Genomic DNA, 18,318 nt, shown 5'->3' on the forward strand with positions numbered 1-18,318 from the left:
ACAAGCACGATATCTCTCAACGGTTTTTCGGTCGTGCCCAGCTAGGCTCAATCTAAACTTATGCTGGTGCTTTAAATAAAAGCACTGCTCCCCGCCTTTGCGGTTTTGAGCACCAGTACACCGCTATATAGTGAGAAATCAACAGTGAGTTTTGCTTTTGGGTTTAACTGTTCTTCACACCCCTGTGGACATTTACTGTGGTGATTTGCACTCCTCTATATTGCCAGCAGGAACGTCCCTCTTGAGAGCCTGTCAGATTCTTACTTTAAAATAGATAACAGAGATGAGGATTTTTTTTTCAAAAGGCTTTTTAGTTCCAAACAGCCAGAATTACTTGCATCTGTAGATCAAGATTCAGCAAGTTCTTCATGGAGCCTCTTCAAGCTTCGCTCCGACCTCAATTGCTGAATAGAGTTACTGGTGAGAAGGGAGATATTTAGTCATTGTTTGCATAGCCTGTTCCACTCAGAGCTAAACATTGTCCTGAGTCTAGGTGCATTTCATTCTTTTTAAGTGAAACTGAGCACTATGATCCAGGTGTCGCAGGTTCGAGCCTGTCACGTCACTGGCCGACTGTGTCGAGGATTCTCCTAGGGGCTGTGGTGGGAATAGTCTGTTTGACCCAGGGTGCTCTCGGCTCCTGCAGGCTCACGGCCCTTTCAGCGTGGGGACACGCACCCTCCTCAGATCAGCTCTGACCCTCCAGCACGGGGCAGCGCTGTCTGCGAGGGCTCAGAGGAGCCTGTCTGTGCTTCCTCACTCTCCCCGTGTGCCGAGGTGGGGTTTACAACTGTGAGCCGACTGCCTGTAAAGAAACTCACGCACTTGACTATTCCAAATTGAATGGGGTGGAGAAAAGGTTATTGAAAAGGGCAACTCTGGGAGCCTTTCTCATTTCTGCATTGAGAGCCTGCTAAGAGATGCAGTATTAATAATTTCCTGTTTCAGGCAGAAAACCACACTGGAGTTTGGTAGCAGCTCAGAACCGCAAGCAGGGTTTATTGCGAGTGTAGCCTGATTACTACACATTGGCAAAAAGCTTTTGGTCTCTTCCTGTCCTTGCTGTCTTGTTTAGAATTGCACTGCCTCAGTAACAGCATGTCATTGGGTCTGCGCTCCTTGAAGGATTATTTAACCCTTTCCCATCTGAAATGCGTCAAGGACAAAGGACTGTGTTCCTGAAAGAGAGGCCAATCTGAGCCCCCCTAACTCCGCCTGTACTTCAAGCAGATGTCGGGCGAAGGATCCAATTGACACTTAACTCAAAAATATTGGACATGACTAGCTGACTAATGGTGGTGCACACTTTCTTCACGTGTCATAACAATTTGCAACTGCCCAAACTGTTAGCAACCCTCTTTATCAAATCACATGCAGCGCATTCATTTCAGCTTTTACTGTCCTTTCACTTTAATCACCAAGTAAGTCCACAGTTCTGCTCCTGACTAAGGACTTGTATGCATCAAGTGTGAAACTCCCCTTGCTTGTTTAGGAAAATGGGTGACGGGTTAGATTCATAGTGTGTAGCGTGTCCTGTGATGGCTTTGGAAGAAACAGATGGCTCCAGTCTTCCCTTCCACTCCTCAGAGTTTTAATCTCCAGCTCGCGTTTGCTGGCGTTCTGGTCTCTTGAAAAAGCCCTAATGCGTCGTCGCTGCCCTGCATTAAACTCACAGGGAGAGGTCACACGGTTCTTGCTGCTGACTTGCTTGTATACAAAGTGTGTTTTGTGAGTGTAAAAGCCTCGCCTTGTGCTCTGTGCTTTCTTGTGACTGAAAGAGGGCACTTCAGGCTGTTTACGCTGCCACTTATATTCAGTATTCCTGCTCACAGGGACACTAGGAGGTCTCAGTCCAATAGTTCAGTCCTAGGCAGTCACAGCTGTGTTTAGCCTGGGTAGGAGTGATGGCAACGTTCAGGATGTGAATGATTCATATCTCACTTTCACCATTTGCATTTAAAATGCACACAAAGAGTGAAAGAAGGAAAGAGATCAAGCAATAGAGATTAAGTAGACTGTATAAAGAGACTCTGGAACTTTTCCAGAGACCGTCCAGATTTGTATTCCTTCATGTACTCCAGGAAGTTAAACGGTCATATTCAGTTTTGGCCTCTGCTGTACAGTACAAAGCCCATAGATTGGACGTTTCGCAAGATTTGTGCTCAGCGCACAAAGCCCAGATTAGGTGTTGCTCTTCTGTAATGTAAATCGGTGGTTTTCAACTTTTTTTTTTGTAATGTTGCGTCCCGGTCTGTCTCAAGGTGTCATCTTGAGTATAACCAACTGTAGCTGCTGGAGTTTAAAATTGATAGAACAGTCCAAGTACTTATTTAAAATATATGTTTTACTTGCCGTTTGTTCTTATCTAGGTCTGGGGGTATAAAACATTTCCATATGGCGGAGATACTCATCAAAATGGTGCTTAATGTAATGATTTCTCTCTATGTATGTCTTCTTAATTCAGTGTGCCTTTTAAAATAGCCTGCATTTCAATAAATTTAATCTCTTTAATTTATAGATACCAGGGGTACAAAACTCCTTCCCTGGAGGGCCCAAGACTTTTTGGTTATCATTTCATGTGAGCCCTTAAATGCCTAATTAAAATTTTTGCTTTATTGGAGAAACTGAAGTCTCACATTATTCTTGAGACATTGGAGGTTCAAAGAAAACTATAAAACATATTCAGTGGCTCTTGAGGCCTGGAGTTGGGTTTTCCTGCCCCAAACTTTCACAAACAGTGGTTTACTTTTTCTAAATGTAGGAGAAATCCAAACAGCCGAGAGCTGTTTAGCTCATCTGTGGATTCGTTGTCCTGGGGTGAAACTGACGTTAGGCGCAGCAGAAAGTTTCCATATTGTTCCTCTTTTTTTGGGGATATTTTTCCACAAGCTTTGGATTGTGAAATTGAAATCTTTCCAACTCTAACTGCTATCAGAAGTTGAGTTGCACATGTTGGGTGCAGGAGGAAGAAAGATTTGACCTTCTTTTGCCCTTTCTTGGATTTTGCAATTTAGAGTGATAATCACATGTACGACTTTATAGACCACTTGTAGTCATCTGGGAAGCGTTCTACATTTCAGTGTTGCTCAGATACGTCTCTTTATAATAACAATGGTTCCCTATCGTAATTAGAAGGTTTGTTCAATTAGAAACACATTTGCATAAACGTTCATCTTCCTGACCCACCTCTTTGAATCCAGAATGCGAGTAGACTCCACTGTACCTCACTAACTCTGTCACTTTGAATTTTCTTTTCTTAGTCCTTTTTTGTTTGTCACGAGTTTATCCAGTTTCGCTTAAAAAAAAAAAAAACACCTGCTTTCTCTATTCAAGTGACTTAAATATGTCAGTTTGCCTGGGTGGAAAATTCAGCTGTGCACACCCCCGGAATACTGATTTTAAAAGTACACAGCGAGAATGAAACTATGAGCTGCTGAATATACAGTAAATTAAATTACTGTTTAATTTAAATATAAATGTGCAGTGATGTAGAGATAATAGACTATACAATACAATTAAAAAGTAATTTCACAGAAATTGGATTATTTTTGCATTACTGATTGGTTCTGCGTACCCCGTGTGACAGTTAGGAGCGCCTTTGGGACAAACGCACACCCCTGCTCGAAAGCCTTTGCTGTAAGTGCTTAATTCTGTTTTTTTTTCCTCCTTCCAAACGAACGAGTAACGACGAATACAGAAATGAGTGCCCACAAACCTACTGCGCAACAGCAGTGTCTCCGAGATGCAGCAATGTTTTGGGTTTTTTTTATCCGCTCTCCGACCCGTGTTCAGCCCTCTGACCCGGTGGCACGGTGCCAGAGTGATTAATTCCACAAGCTCGCAGCTACCGAGTCCCCTTGTGGGTGTGCGGACTCGCTCACTTGCTGTTCCTGTAAATTGAATCAGGTGTGAAGAGGCCCCAGGTAAAGGCAGGAGCTATCACAACGATGTTAACCCTTCACCTGCTCGCCTCTCTGGGGGGGGAAGGGGGGTATTTCGGCGGCGAGCGTATCACGATGTCGTCCAGGGGATTTTGATTTCCAGCTGGACTCGGCGGAGTGCTTGTTCCTAACCGTGAGGGAGCGTGGCAGCTGACAGGCCAAGCCCGACGTTCGGAGGGTGTGTGTGTCGGTTTTAAACAGGCCCGTTTCCTTAAAAAAACAAAACCGGGGACTGCTCCCTGAATTCTCCTTTTTCACAACTGTTGGCCATCTCCCAAGACCTGTTCCTCTTGTTTCAACGGCGGTGATAAGGCTAACTGGAGTCGAAAGAAGACACTGTTTGCAGAGTAGCAGGTCTGTTTGAAGCCTGCTGCTCAGACAATGCACCGATTGCTATCAGTCTTCCTGCAGAGCCGCACTCCGGCTCGGTGTCGTGTGGGATGGCAGGAGCAGGCAGATACTGAGACGCGCCGTTTCCTTTGAAAGGCTGCCAGAGGCCAGGCATGTGAAGGGATGCGATCCGTGTTGCCTGACGGGACCGCTCGGCTTTCCAGACCTTTCACGTTTCATAACCGCGGCTGTGATTGCTGGTCACCGTCTCCGTGGGACAATGGATCGGGATTCGATTTGTTCATTTCCCCTTTTTTTTCCTTTATGGAGTCCTTCCCTGTGTTAATGGAGACGGCTGTATAAAGAACAGTTCACGGATTGCACAATGAAGGTTCAGTGTGTCACTGAAATGATGTGGAGATGCACTGCCGGTTTCCCAGAATGAAACATGTAGCCTGGCAGCTTAAAATTTGCTGTGATGTTTTGTGATTGTATTCAGAGAGATAAGGAGAGCTTGTTTTACAGTTTCCCCCCTACACACACATACAAGCACATACACATACCCCTGTTTTCTCTATTTGATAAGAATCTTTTGAAAACGAGCCATAACTTTCTAATACTGTCCTCAAAAACAAAATCTGAGATAAAGACGTATCTGTGCCCATCCAAGGCACGCCACACGTCCCCTGCTTTGCTGCTGATTAACTGCCTGTTCCCCTGGCTGACTGTGCTGTGCATTGGGTAGGGTCCCAGCTGGTAGCTGGGCTGTGATGCACTTGCCCTGATTGTCACACAAGGATGGGCTTGAGCTCAGGGGATGCTGGGGTCATGCCTGTACTAAGCGAATGATCGTGGGGGCCAATTCACTGAGAGAAGGCAGACAATAAAAAAAATGATGTAGGGAAGGGAGGCAGCTCTGCTTCTCCTGACTCGGTCCTCCGAAAATGTTTTTTGTTTTTATTTTGTAGGTTTGTCTGCAGAAGTGACTTTGCTCGTCGCGTGCTAGGCTCCCCTTGTTGAATGTTCGAATATATTTTTTTTTGGGGGGAAGGTGGCTGTGTTACTGCAGCTTAAGCTGACCACGTCCGGCGTCTGTTGCTGCTGTGGTCAGGTTGTGATCCCAGGTGCTGTCCTCACTGCTGTAGCTTTGCTCTTTTGCAAGCTAAAGGGGTGTGTTTATCTGCTTCCTTTAATATGGCTTCGAGGGGAACTTAAACCCACCCGAATAGCCAAAGTTTGAAGTATTTGAAGTTTTGAAGTTTGAAGTTATAGACCTCTATAGAATATAGAGGTGGGCCTGTTGCTTCTGTAGTTTGAAGTCAAACCACTGTTAATAGACTGATCACAACTACATAGATTTACAGATGTTAAATGAGATTGATTCATTTTCAGAAGCTTTTTTCTGTTACGTGAACATTTTGGTAAAAGGTCAGTAAATCTGGGAGATGTTTTAATGGGTCTGTAATCTGTTTCGCTGTCTGCATACTATAGCACATGTAGATATTGTAAAGCAGTGTAGGATTGCTCACTGGGCAGGACATCGGTGAAAATAAGGCACGTGTACATACTGGGGCTATTAAAAGACACCAGTCAACCCAGCCCGCATGTCTTGAGGAGGTGGGAAGAAACCAGAGCACCTGGAGATACCCCACATGGACAGGAGGGAAGTACATGCAAACTCCACACACAAGGTGCGCCAGGCCAGAATTTAACCCGGGACAGAAGTCAGCTCTGTGCTGACTGGAGAAAGTAGAAAAGAGAAGATGGTGCTGCCCTTGTCGAGTCACTTTTCACAAGAATTCGGTTTTCCCAAGAATTCCTAAAGGCCCCTCAGTTCTCAGGATCTCTGTACGGCTGTATGGCAGTGGGGAAGCAAGCAACAAGCTGAGGCCTGCTGGGGCACTTGTCACAGGATCAGTGCTCTCTGCCACACCCAGCTGTGTCTTTTGTAACGGGTTTACCTGATCAGGTTACACCTAATCCTGAACACCGCCTGTGAGCTGTGCCCACCCCCATACGCAAACAATGGGCAAGTTCTCGGGCTGCTGTTTCTTCCGGCTAATGGATAGCACAAGCAGCATTCCGAACGCATGTTGTAGAAAAGAACAATACTAGCAGCCTGGAAAACATGAGTGAAGTCAAACACGAGTAAAGTCTTTTCTTCAACATCAAGAGGGTATAGTGGCTAAACTTGGAAAGCGATCCCGATATCATTCACACGTTTGAAATGAACCCACAGAAAGTGGAATTTGTCTCACTTTAAGCATAGAAAGTAGTAACTAAGCTGTGGGACTATGAAGCTGTGTAATTTGTAAGAATGTACAATAGATGCCTCAGCTATAAACATAATTATTCTTCAGGATTTATCCAGATTTTTCTGACTCTTTTTATCTTTTCCCAACCAGTCCATCTCTGTTGTTTTTTGTCTCTACCCATTTATTGTGAAGTTTCAGGTTTTTTAAATTCTGTTCCATCTGTTCCTTTCTTGAAACTCTATACTATACTACGGTGCCCTCCCTCTCAGCCTGGCACACTAGTGAATAGCTTTAATTCCTTCAGTACTGTAATATCCTAATTAATCTTGAGTGCCATGTTCTGTGGAGCACAGAGATCAAGTAGCTAATTTGATTCCAGCGTCCTCTCTGGCCTTATTGATTGAGCACTCAGATGTTTCAATATTTCTGTAAATGTTTAACTTCTGATGTCTGCTGCCACCATACATTTATGAATCAAGGAAGAGAGGCTACTGTGTAGAGGTGCTTAACAGTGATTCTTGAGTTTTTCCCCGTTAGTTTTCAGTTGTGCAGGGGCACGTTTATTAATACACTTTGTTTGGCAGCAGGTCTCGTATTGTGGAGAGGAGATGCCTTTGTTATTTAGAGGAGGCTGTCTCGATTGGGTCAGCGTGACAACATGGCCCTTGAGATGGAGGGGTGGGGTGGTGGAGTGGTTGTAAATCTGGGCGCTTTCATTGTGGAACTCCAGCCCTCGTGTCTTCCCTCACTGAACGATTCATTTAAACTTTTTTTTTTGGCACAGCTAGGAATTAAACCGGATTCTGTCTACCTCCTATTGTTAGCCAGCAGGGAGGTTAAGACAAAGTCATGACAAGAGGAGAGAGGCATGCTTTCCGTATGTTGTTATGTCAGTCCACTTTGTGAAGGTAGAGGTGCACAATACTGGTTGTACATCAAGAGCTCTTTCCAGTCTGGCAGGGTCATTTATATCGTCACTGCTGCTCATGAAAGGTTATATCGCGATCTGATTTTCTTCTGTTTTTCTGTCCTCCAGGTAGCACAGGGGTGTGAAGAGAGGGTGGAAATGGAACTGCCAAATCATGCCAAACAATTGCTGCTGCAGCTGAACCAACAAAGAGCCAAAGGTTTTCTCTGTGACGTTATCATAGTGGTAGAAAATGCCCTCTTTCGGGCACACAAAAACATTTTGGCGGCCAGCAGCATATACTTTAAATCCCTGGTCCTTCACGACAACTTAATCAACCTGGACACAGACATGGTCAACCCGTCCGTGTTTCGACAGATTTTGGACTTCATTTACACCGGCAAGCTTTTATCTACGGATCAGACCAGCGACCAGAACTTCAACGCCCTCCTGACGGCAGCAAGCTACCTCCAACTCCACGACCTGGCCGCCCTCTGTAGGAAAAAACTGAAGCGCAACGGCAAACCTCTTCCCAGCAAGCCCGTGACCCCCAGCGCGGGGAGACCGCTCCGCAACCAGCGGCTGTCCTCCACGCCGGTCATTCAGAACCGCTACTCGGGGTCGAGGGACGGTGGGAAGAAGCAGCACGGTGACCTGATGAAGGACAAGCTGTCGGATGACGAGGTCTACGTCGGCAGTTCCAACCGCGAGAGCGCCAAGGCCTTGAAGAGGGCGGTGGGTAACAGCGGGAGCAACGGCAACATCAGCAGCGTCGGCGATCAGGAGCTGGGGCTGGACCTCTCCAAAAAGAGCCCTTCGGTGTGTCCTGCCCCGGATGAGGTCAGCCCAAACAACCACCAACAGGAATCCCCCCAATCTGCCTCAGTGTCCACAGCCAACAGTGCCTCTTTTGAAGACTCCACCACGAACCCCCAAAGCCTGGACAGCGGGGAGCCCATGGACCTGGGGGGAGGGGCCGGCGAGGAGACGAAGCCCCTCCCGGACACGGGACAGCCGCGCAAGAGCTCGCGCCACGTGGCCCGCAAGAAAGAGTGGCCCAAGAAGGAGGCCGCCTTCGACGGCAAGGGCGCGGCCGACGAGGAGCGGCCCGTGCCCAACGGGGTCATCGTGGGGCCCAAGTCGAGCAGCGGGGGCAGCGGGGGCAGCAGCAGCAGCGCGGGCTACAGCTCGGAGCACTCCTTCCAGTGCAAGGAGGAGGACGCGGAGAACGGCAAGGAGAACAGCGACGAGAGCGGGCACAGCGAGAACGAGAGCGGCCACACGAGCGCCAACTACGTGTACCGGCAGGAGGGCTTCGAGCCGGTGGCCTATGGGGACAACCTGTACGTGTGCATCCCCTGCGGGAAGGGCTTCCCCAGCTCGGAGCAGCTGAACGCCCACGTGGAGACGCACACGGAGGAGGAGCTCTACATAAAGGAGGAGGATTCCTACGTGAAGGAGGAGGCGGAGGACCTGTCCACCCAAAATTCGGCGTTCGGCACCGAGTCCCGGCCCTTCAAGTGCTCCGTGTGCGAGAAGAGCTACAAGGATCCCGCCACCTTGCGGCAGCACGAGAAAACCCACTGGCTGACCCGCCCCTTCCCCTGCAACATCTGCGGCAAGATGTTCACCCAGCGGGGCACCATGACGCGTCACATGCGCAGCCACCTGGGCCTGAAGCCCTTCGCCTGCGAGGAGTGCGGGATGCGCTTCACGCGGCAGTACAGACTGACTGAGCACATGCGAGTCCACTCAGGCGAAAAACCGTACGAATGTCAGCTTTGCGGCGGCAAGTTCACCCAGCAGCGCAACCTGATCAGCCACCTGCGAATGCATACCTCCCCAACATAAGCCAAAGACTTTCGTTTGCTAATAACAAAAAGTTAAGTTAATAAACGCGTCCATACGCCCATTTAGGGTGTATGCAGGTGTCCAGAGAATGTGCTTTCTCTGCTTTCTGCAGCAGGAAGATGAAACAAACCAACAGAACAAGACGAGAAGCTTTTGAAAGAGTTCTTAAAGGGGTTGTCTTGCTTCAGAAATAACCATGGGTGCAATGGAGCATCTCTTCTAATTTAATACTTGCTGTGAAAGTGACTGGGTTACTGAAATTGCATCATGACCACTGTGGGCAGACGTCTGTCGGATCCCCAACATCTGAAAGAAAGCTAGCTTGTTCTTCATTCTGCTGCTTTCTTTTTTCGGCAGCAAAATGGAGATCAAGCAAGGTTTATCTCATTTGCCCAGATTTTTGGTAGATGTGACATACTGCAGTTTTGAAGATAATTCTTCAGATTCCACTTAATTCCGGTACCTTGATTCGTTTGTGCATGCATATCGCCCTTCCTCACTGCCGTAGAGTCTTGGACAGGGCTTGAAATTGGCCATTCTCGTGGCCTTTCAGGAGGGGTGGTAGAGAGAGGACAGCACGGCGAGAAGGGACAGCTGCATGCATGTCGATTCCATGATAGAAATTTCCGATTGATTTAAGCTAAAACCCCATGATGTTTTTTCAGAGATTCCCACCTGGCAGTTCGAACAGACAGGTGAGCGAATCTGTTGGCTGTCCGAGAAGAAAGGTTCGTATTGGTCCGCTGTGGCCTGGTCTGCCTTCTCTTTCCCTCAGGGGCGTTGAAGAGAAGTACTGTCCCGACTCCCTGCTCTGGCCTGATGGTTATTTCTGTGTCCCAGGAACGATACCATTCACCTTGCCCATGGTTAGAAGCTGCTGACTTCTCCTTCTACAGGAGTTCTGAGAGTGAGAGGGGTCCTTAGTTTCTTTTCGTAGTTGCCAGGGGGTATTTCCTTAAAGTAAAGAAAAAAGAGAGCCTAGAGGTACTTGTTTTAGTAAAAGAAAACTTGTTGTAATGTTTATGTGAATGTTTAAACTGGAAGGTCTTGGGATATTACTTGTGGGGGGAGGGGGGGTTAGGGTGGGGGGGTGCTTTATTTGGTGTAGGTTGGACTTGCTGCAAGTTCTGTAGGTACAGTTTTTTTTTTGTTCTGCATTTTTCGTGTATGTATCGCTTTCCTCCCCTCACTAAAAAAACAAAAACAGACAAGTCCTTTGAAACAGGCTTGTAACCTTGCTACCTCTTTATTATACTTATGAACAATACTTTGGTTAGTGGAAGACTAGGGGTTCCTTAATGTAATTAAATGTACAAAGTTTGTAGAGTACAGTGAACTTAACATAATGCTTTATCCCGCCCATCTTTCACCACAGGTTTTCATTGTTAGATAGGCTTTTTTTTCAAGGAAAATATAGCTTTTGGGTCAGGGCGCCCTTCTCAAAAAGTACTGTAATTACCTTGTCTGAAACAAATAGGTAACACTGGACTAGGTGTGTGGAAGTATTTTCCAAAGAACCAATTTCCAAGGAGAAGAGGACTGACTAACAACAAACTTACTAGAGAAGTTCATAACCAAAGTTAAACTGTGCATAAATGCTCGATGTAGCGGAGTTATTTAGCTGTTTTGTTTTCCTGTATGGACTCGATACTACTTCTAATCAAAGAACTCTACAGTGAGGCCTGGTGGGAGTCTAGCTAACCACTGTATTTATGACCAATGAAAGTCTTTTGTTTTGATTTGTAAGTAAAACCTTCTGTTGTTAGGTGGGCTGGTGAAAACTGTAAACTTTCAAATACTCAAGAGTTTACAATCTTCCCTCGAACCGTTGTTGCTTTGTTAACAGGGGTCCTTGTCATGAATTTATTGACATGTCTTTATCAGAATTTTATTTGATTTTTTCAGTTCAGACCAAAAAAAATGTAATTGAATTTAAAGATGTGAAGTTTTACATTTGCTTGTTAGTTTGGGTTAGACTTGTGAAGCCCTGAAAGAGATAGGTGTAGGATAACTGGACATCAGTTTTGGGGGGAAAAAAAGACAAGTGTTCTCTCGTTTCTGGGTTTATACCTTTTGAACTGGATCTGCAACCTCTGCCAGTGGCTGTACCACTGAGTTCACTTGCCTCATTACAACACTGGAGCTAGTCTCTCTCAGTTTATATGAACATATTAGCAATGATGATAGTAAACACTTGTCCATCTTGTAGGCAAATTACTTCAATTTACTGGGCAAGGGTGGCTGTTAGCAAAGAATAATAAAACCTTGTGCCCAGTCATTGACCAGACATTTTTGTTGTTGGATGGAAGGTAAAGACATCGTCCAGTTTGTCTTAAATCACGTGAGGTGAAGGGACCTTCAGTGCAAGTCTTGGTGTAGGCATTCCTTCCTTATTTTTGTCTTTCTCCAGAAGTCCTCGTCCTTTTTTCTGCGTGTGTAAAGTCAGTGTTGGGATGCAGCTATGGTCAGATTCTGAACTAACAAGTGCAGTTTGAGGCATCTGCATCTTGGATTCCTTATGTACCAAACCGTCTTTTCAAAAGTTCAAAGCATGTTGAAGTCTTTTTTTTTGTCAGAAGATACTATTTTAGTTTGTTTTTCAATAAGATATATATGTATTTGACATTGCTGCTTTTAGTACAAGATTTAGTTGCATTCAAAGACCACACTGGATTTGGTGCAATTCAGACCTCTTTATTTCTTTGAATTTCCTTACTCTTGTAGTTTTGGGCCAGATGTGTCCTTACACAGGAGAAGGTTAATGAAAAACTCATGTGGCACCTCATAGTCTTGGGGCCTAAAAAACACCAGCTATATCTGCTTCAAACTTCGCTGTGTGAACAGCCATTTTAAGACTACATTTTTCCCTATCCTTCTCGGTTTCTGCTGAATCTAGCTTTAAATGGAAGACATCGTTTGTGTTTTTTTTCCCAATATTTAAGGACACAAGATGGGTGCTGTCTTTGTTGTGTTTTGTGTTTTATGTTAAGAGTTTTTTACTTAGCAGGATTTTTTTTTTCACTAGAGTCATTGAGGAATCCATGATGTATAGCTGTTAACCATTGTACTTGTCAGCACTTAATCAGTACAGCATAATGTCTGTGTTAAGCAAGGGGTTTATTGTGCGGCATGATCTCTCTTTTTCTGAGTAAACAAGTAGACGTGTGCAGTAGGGTGAACTTTTGAAAGAAAAAAAAAACTCCAAACTGTGACAGTAATAGTACTACTCAAAACTTCAGGGAAGGTTCCATTCTTCTGTGCATGGAGCCATCAGCTACATTTGTAAGACATAGTATTGTATCAATTTCTGTATTTTAATGATGAAAAAGCAAAACACTAGTTTCATATTTAAGATTTTAAGAGGGGGGTACTTTTTTTCAATTAACACAAAAAAAAACCTCAACAAGAGGTGGGGCAGCTCAAAAATAAGAAAAAAAGTTATACTTTAGTCGTTAGTTCCAGAATGTTTTCAGAAAATAGTAGCAAAGTTGTATAAAGAATTAAAAAAAGCTCATACCCAAATCCACAAACTATTTTTTAAACCAAAGCACATTTGAATAATTATGGAACCTCGTGTGGCTCTAAAAAAAAGATACTTATGTATTTATCTCATTGTTTACATAAACTTCTACAGTTTCAGACCTCAGCAGGAGTGAGACCAGCCAGAGTTGTTGCTTTTCTGCGGCTTTGCTGCCAAAGTGAAGACATTATTATCATGCTTTTGTGACCCTGAGAAAGGTTGGATCCTATTTGAAATGGGAGTGGGATCTCTCTAAGGACCCCTTTCCAGCTGGCTGTGGCGTCTTTGTAGATGCCTGCTCTATTGTCGTTCAGCATTTCCTGGCTCAAGTGATCTAATTGAAGGCCGAGGATCTGGCAGAGAGCTGCGTCTTTTTTTAAAGAAAGGGTCACGTCTTTTTCTATGGCCACCCAAACGCCTGTTTGACTTTCATATGTAGTACATACGTATGGGTGTCTAAATGTTTACAGTTGTATCCAGATGCTTTATTTAAAGGGTAAAATGATACCTAAAATTAATCTATTTAGGAATAGTTTTTGGGGTGGGGGGGAGGGGTAATTCAGTGGTAGTTGATCTTTTGTAACATCTTATGTGAATATGTATCAGATGGGAATTCGTATTGATAGCTTTTGGTTTTAAACTAGAAGTGATTTTCTCCTCTTGTCTGGTAGGTTGCGCTCACTGTGTTCTGTGATGTTCTGGGGGGGTTATTCCTAGGAAAAGCAGCAGTGTCCTGGCTGGCCTCACTTCAAACCAAGATGGTGCAAACACTTTGTTGACAGTGTTTTTTTTATCAAATGTCTATTATTGTCAGTAATGAATGTATTTATTTCTCAGATCCTGTATTCACTTTTGCTAGCGATTCACTCAGTGTGTGAAATAAGGTGTTCGCAGGGTCAGTTTCTTTTTATTTTGTAACTTTTTTTTTTTACAGGATTTCAAGCTAAAATAAACTGTTACTCAAAACATAGCCATAAACCATAACCTGTGAAGTTAGTACAAGGAATGCACCTTTTTGTATCTTTTTTTTTTTCTCAAAGAAGATAAATGACGTTCTTTGTACGGTATTGATGTATTTTACTATAGCCTAAAACTACACAACCTACGTTTGGCGTCTCTCTGTTGTCGATTTCTGTAAAACAAATTGTGCTCTTACAATCGGCACCAAGACAAATCCTGTGATTAAGTTGTCACTGCCAGAGTTCCGTCATCTGAGTCGGAACTGTGAGGCAACGAGATGCTGACTCCGAACATAGGTTGCTGTATGCGATTTCTAAACCAGAAGCAGGGGTGTTGCCACAGCAGAGCTGCCCAAGACGCGTTGTGATGAAAACAAAAGACAAACAAAAATGAAGGCGATCTCGACAAGCCTTTCCCTCAGAAAGCCAAAGCCTCTTTAAAAGTAACACCATCTTTAGTTCTTAAATTTGTGTGCTTTCCAAATGAAAACCTTTTTTTTTGTTGTTGTTTCCCTGTACTGATGTGGATTGAAATAGCTTTATAAATTGCACTTTTTATGTTTGGAACGAGTCCCCAAGTCACATCTACCTGTTTTCATGAATTAATGTTTCATTACCTCATTTTAGTGTTATAGGTGTGTGTCTGTGTGTTATGTTCTCATCGTTCAGTGTTACAAAGCTTTAAATGACCTGGAAGATAGCAGGGACTCTGTTGTAGCTTTCACTTACTGACGAAAGCGAATCCACATCAAGTTCATTTGCTTTTGCGTTTTGGACTTCATAGGACGTTTTGGTTCATGTCGCCTGTGCGCTTAGCAGTGTTTTTTTTGTTGTTGTTGTTTTCCTTTTGAGCCATTTGCATCTCATTTCTTTAACCCCGGGAATTTTCGGAACTGGAGTCTTCCTGCCTCCTTGCATTCATGAAAATCCTGAATCCCAAGTGGATGGGTGGCCCTGTTTCCCTGTTTACCCTGTCAAATTAAACCAAAGCCAGCTTCACCATGCAGCGCAAACAGTGCGGGTTTCTGTTTTGCTTCGGAGTCGCCACAAAAAAAAAGACTAGGACACGTCAGGTGCCTTCTGACCTCGCCCTTCCCTGTTCTGTTGCTTTGCTCAAGACTGTCTCCTCCCCTCCCCCCACCATGAACACACTACCTATCCTTGGTCAGCCATTCTGAGTGTTCAGACTTCCCAGATAGCACCAGGGTTCTCTTCAGTGCACCGCGCATCTTGCACAAGCCTTGTGCCAACCCCGTATTCAGAACCTGTTGCCACATCCACAAATTCTGAACGTGAACTAATGATAGACCTGTGTGTCAGCTTTGGAATTTCCCAAATATCAGCTGGTTATGAGTTTCCATGCTCGTTTTTTTTTTTAGCCTGTCGTTTTGGTCTTCTTCACAAGAAAAGCATGTTGAAACCTTTAGCTACGTCCCTCCGCACGTTATTTCGTGGTCATGAAAAGGGGGATCTGCGAAACGCACACTGGTTCAAACCGAGCTGCTAGCTGTGTACTTGAAGAATTGCGAATCGCAAGGCAGATCCAAAAGACGGACTCATCTGGAGGGAAGAGAGATGTATTGGCTCGAAGTGTGTTTCTGAAGTGAAAGATCAGAATGTTAATAATGCATGAAGATTTTGTAGTTCGGAAGCACAGAACTGGATGAGTTGGGTATTTTGACCATAAATAATTTTAATAGGAAAAAAGACGACTCTTAAACCTTGAAGTAGACTTGCTGTTGGCAACACCCAAGGTGCTCAAGTTCAGTTCCAACTCCTCAGAGAGCTTATATTCAGGTCAGAGCTGCATACTGCGTGTGGCTTACAACTCAACGTGTCATAAAAATAGAGTACAGTATAAGAATTGTGCTGATCTCAGCATTCAAAGTCTTGCAGTCTTAATGTACAGCAATGAGAAAAAAAACTGTTATTTTATGATCTTTTCATTAAAAGCTTGATTGAAAACAGAACGTGTAGAATCCTCTCCTTGGTATGCGTGCATTGTTATTGCTTTTGTTCACAGAAATACATGTGGGTAGGAATAACCAGCCTTTTATTTTAAAAAAAAATTGGACGTATCCTGTGAGCGCGTTTGTTGAAAGATGTGAATGTGTATATGACGTGTCTGGTCACAATTTTTTTACACATGAGAATGTGCTTTAATTCAGTTGCGGTGAGTCTTTGCTGCTCAAAAATGTCTTTTAACATGGCTGTCCCCCTGGGTGAACTGACTGTCTCTTGGCCTTTGTAAATGTTTCTTGGGTATTTAAGTGTTCTAAATTGTGGTTTAAAGTCTGTTTAGAGATTACCTCAGTTAGTGATTGAAACCCCTGAGGTCTGTCAATGCTTGTTTTCTATATAGATAAAGAACACCAGTCTAATCTTGCTATTCAAGGATGGGATAGGCCTGTGAGTTACAAGGTAGGTACAATTTTTCGGTTCCGTCCTGAAGTGATTAACTCTGCTGTTCGATTCGGGAAGGGTTAGCTACACATTGCTTACTTTTCATCACATGATGCCGACTTGTGAGCTTGCGGCTCACCCTTGACGAAATATATCGGAGGGGTGAACGAGTTTAATCTCATGCTTGAAATGAATCAAGAGCAAAAACCTGTAGACACCATGAGCCCCCGTGCTTCTCAGACCACGAAGTCTGAGAGCCTCATGAGTCCCTTCAAACAGTGGAATGTCTGCTGCACTGCCCAGAGTCATTTCACCCCCACACACACACACTCTGCAGTGTACCAGCTGGGCGGGGTGAGAAGAGACAATGTATCTGCTCTTCAGCCAAAGAGAAGGTCTTCCACACATGTAGCCTAACACCCCAATACACTGCAAGACATTAGAGCTAACTCTATTGGTTCCAGCACTCATCTGTTGCTTTTTTGTAATGCCCGTCACATATGTCTGTACCTGTGAGAGTGTGGCTGTGCAGTTAACATTCCTGCTGCTTTTGTTAAACCGTGGGTGGGTTTGTAGGTCTTCATTCGTTGCTTTTGAAAAGTTGTTGGTTTTGCCGACGTATCATGAGGGAGAAAAATGTGAGGCTTCTACGCAGAATGCGTTTGAACAGAGTTGAAAACGGACCACAAACAAGAAGAGGACACCACCCTCATACCTGCTGGGGGCTCAGGCTGGTAACTGAGTTCTGGGTTCTGGGTAGAGCCAACACAAGGGAGAGCTGGAGTGCAGCAACTGTCAAACAGCATTTTATTTTGGCGGGGGGGGAGTTTTCGACTTGCAATGTTATATTCAAAACCTACTTTATACAAGGTATTCCCCCTTTACAGCTGAATGTGAGCTGGTGCTCTTAACTTTAAAATGTAGAAATTCTAAATCAAGTGTTCACATCATCACTGTTCCTTATCTGAATACTGTTGCTTCTGAGCGAAATGCTATGGACTTCTGCTTCACTTCTGTTTGAAAGCCAGTATTAATATGTGCTGTTTCAAATCAGTAATTATATACATGGCCAGGAGTATATATCCTTACACTATGCTGGATGTGCAAGCACTTCTCTGCAAACCAGCTGTGGTCAAAAGCTGTGGCCCTACTAAACTATGCGTTTCCTTCCAATCTCACGGAGTTCCTTGCTTCGCCTCGGTGTACAAATTGGGAAGAGATTCTGCAGCCTTATCCACTGGGGCACTTGTGTCTGGCCTGCCTGTGATTGATGAGATGGAGATAGGCTGTGGGGCCCCTTCCCAGCCGGGGGTGTGGGCTGTGGGCTGTGCCACAGGGGCTTGTCTCTCCCAGAGCCTTTGCTCTGTACCAACGGGGGCACATCGGGGAGAGCTGGAGCAGAGCTCCCCGCGAGATAGCGTGCCGACAGCCCTGCTCCTGCCTGGAGGTGCTGAACCCAGAGAGCAGGATTTTCTTTGTTTTTACTTGCCTTGGCGTTGTGAAGGAGGTGTCTGTGTGTGTGGGGAGGGGGGTTATCTTTGGGAGAAGCGAGCTGGCATTTTTGTGGTTCGTTTTGCAGTGTGCAGTGCAGACCCCTTAGCCGTGCCCCAAGTGGTGTCACATGCCGAATGACCCTGAATAGGGTCACTTTTAAGAACAATGAGCAGGGTGTGGACGGTCTGTTCCTCGCACACACACCCCCACACCTCCCGGAAGCCAGCGGTCAGAAAGATGCTTTGTACTGGTACAGGACTGTCATGGATTGAAAGCTGAAATAAATTCCTAATGGAGGGTGGTTTAAGCATTTTTATTTTCTTGTAAAATTCTCCTAGGAAACCTACAGTAACATAAATATTACTGTCCACGATAGGATTCAGTAGTGTGTCAGAATTCTTCGCCTTTTTGTATAATTAGGAAATACTGGATTTTAACGCAGAATGGAACTTAAAGCAGTTCTTTCTGTACTGATTCTGTCGGGGAAAAAATATTACATTTATGTGTGAGGCACAGAAGAAATAAGCAAAATGAAAAGTTGAACCCCCACCCCCCAACTCGATATGCTGTGCTGCATGTCACTCACATGTGTTTCGACTGAAAATGCGAATATCAAGGCCAAAGACTCAAATCTCCCAGCAATGTATCCTTTGCCAGT

At 44.7% G+C, this 18,318-nt stretch overlaps 1 protein-coding gene across 1 annotated transcript in view; it reads left to right on the forward strand.

Moving 5' to 3' along the window:
- Window positions 1-15,730, forward strand: part of hic2 (hypermethylated in cancer 2) — a 32,027-nt gene extending 16,297 nt beyond the window's left edge. Inside the window, exon 3 of the mRNA XM_069182083.1 lies at window positions 7,563-15,730. Coding sequence (XP_069038184.1) covers window positions 7,563-9,284 — 1,722 coding nt within the window. The 3' untranslated portion in view covers window positions 9,285-15,730. The remainder of the gene's footprint in view (window positions 1-7,562) is intronic.
- Window positions 15,731-18,318: the final 2,588 nt, after the last annotated feature.

The sequence above is a fragment of the Lepisosteus oculatus genome, chromosome 22 (assembly GCF_040954835.1).
Source record: "Lepisosteus oculatus isolate fLepOcu1 chromosome 22, fLepOcu1.hap2, whole genome shotgun sequence".
Lineage (NCBI taxonomy): Eukaryota > Metazoa > Chordata > Actinopteri > Semionotiformes > Lepisosteidae > Lepisosteus > Lepisosteus oculatus.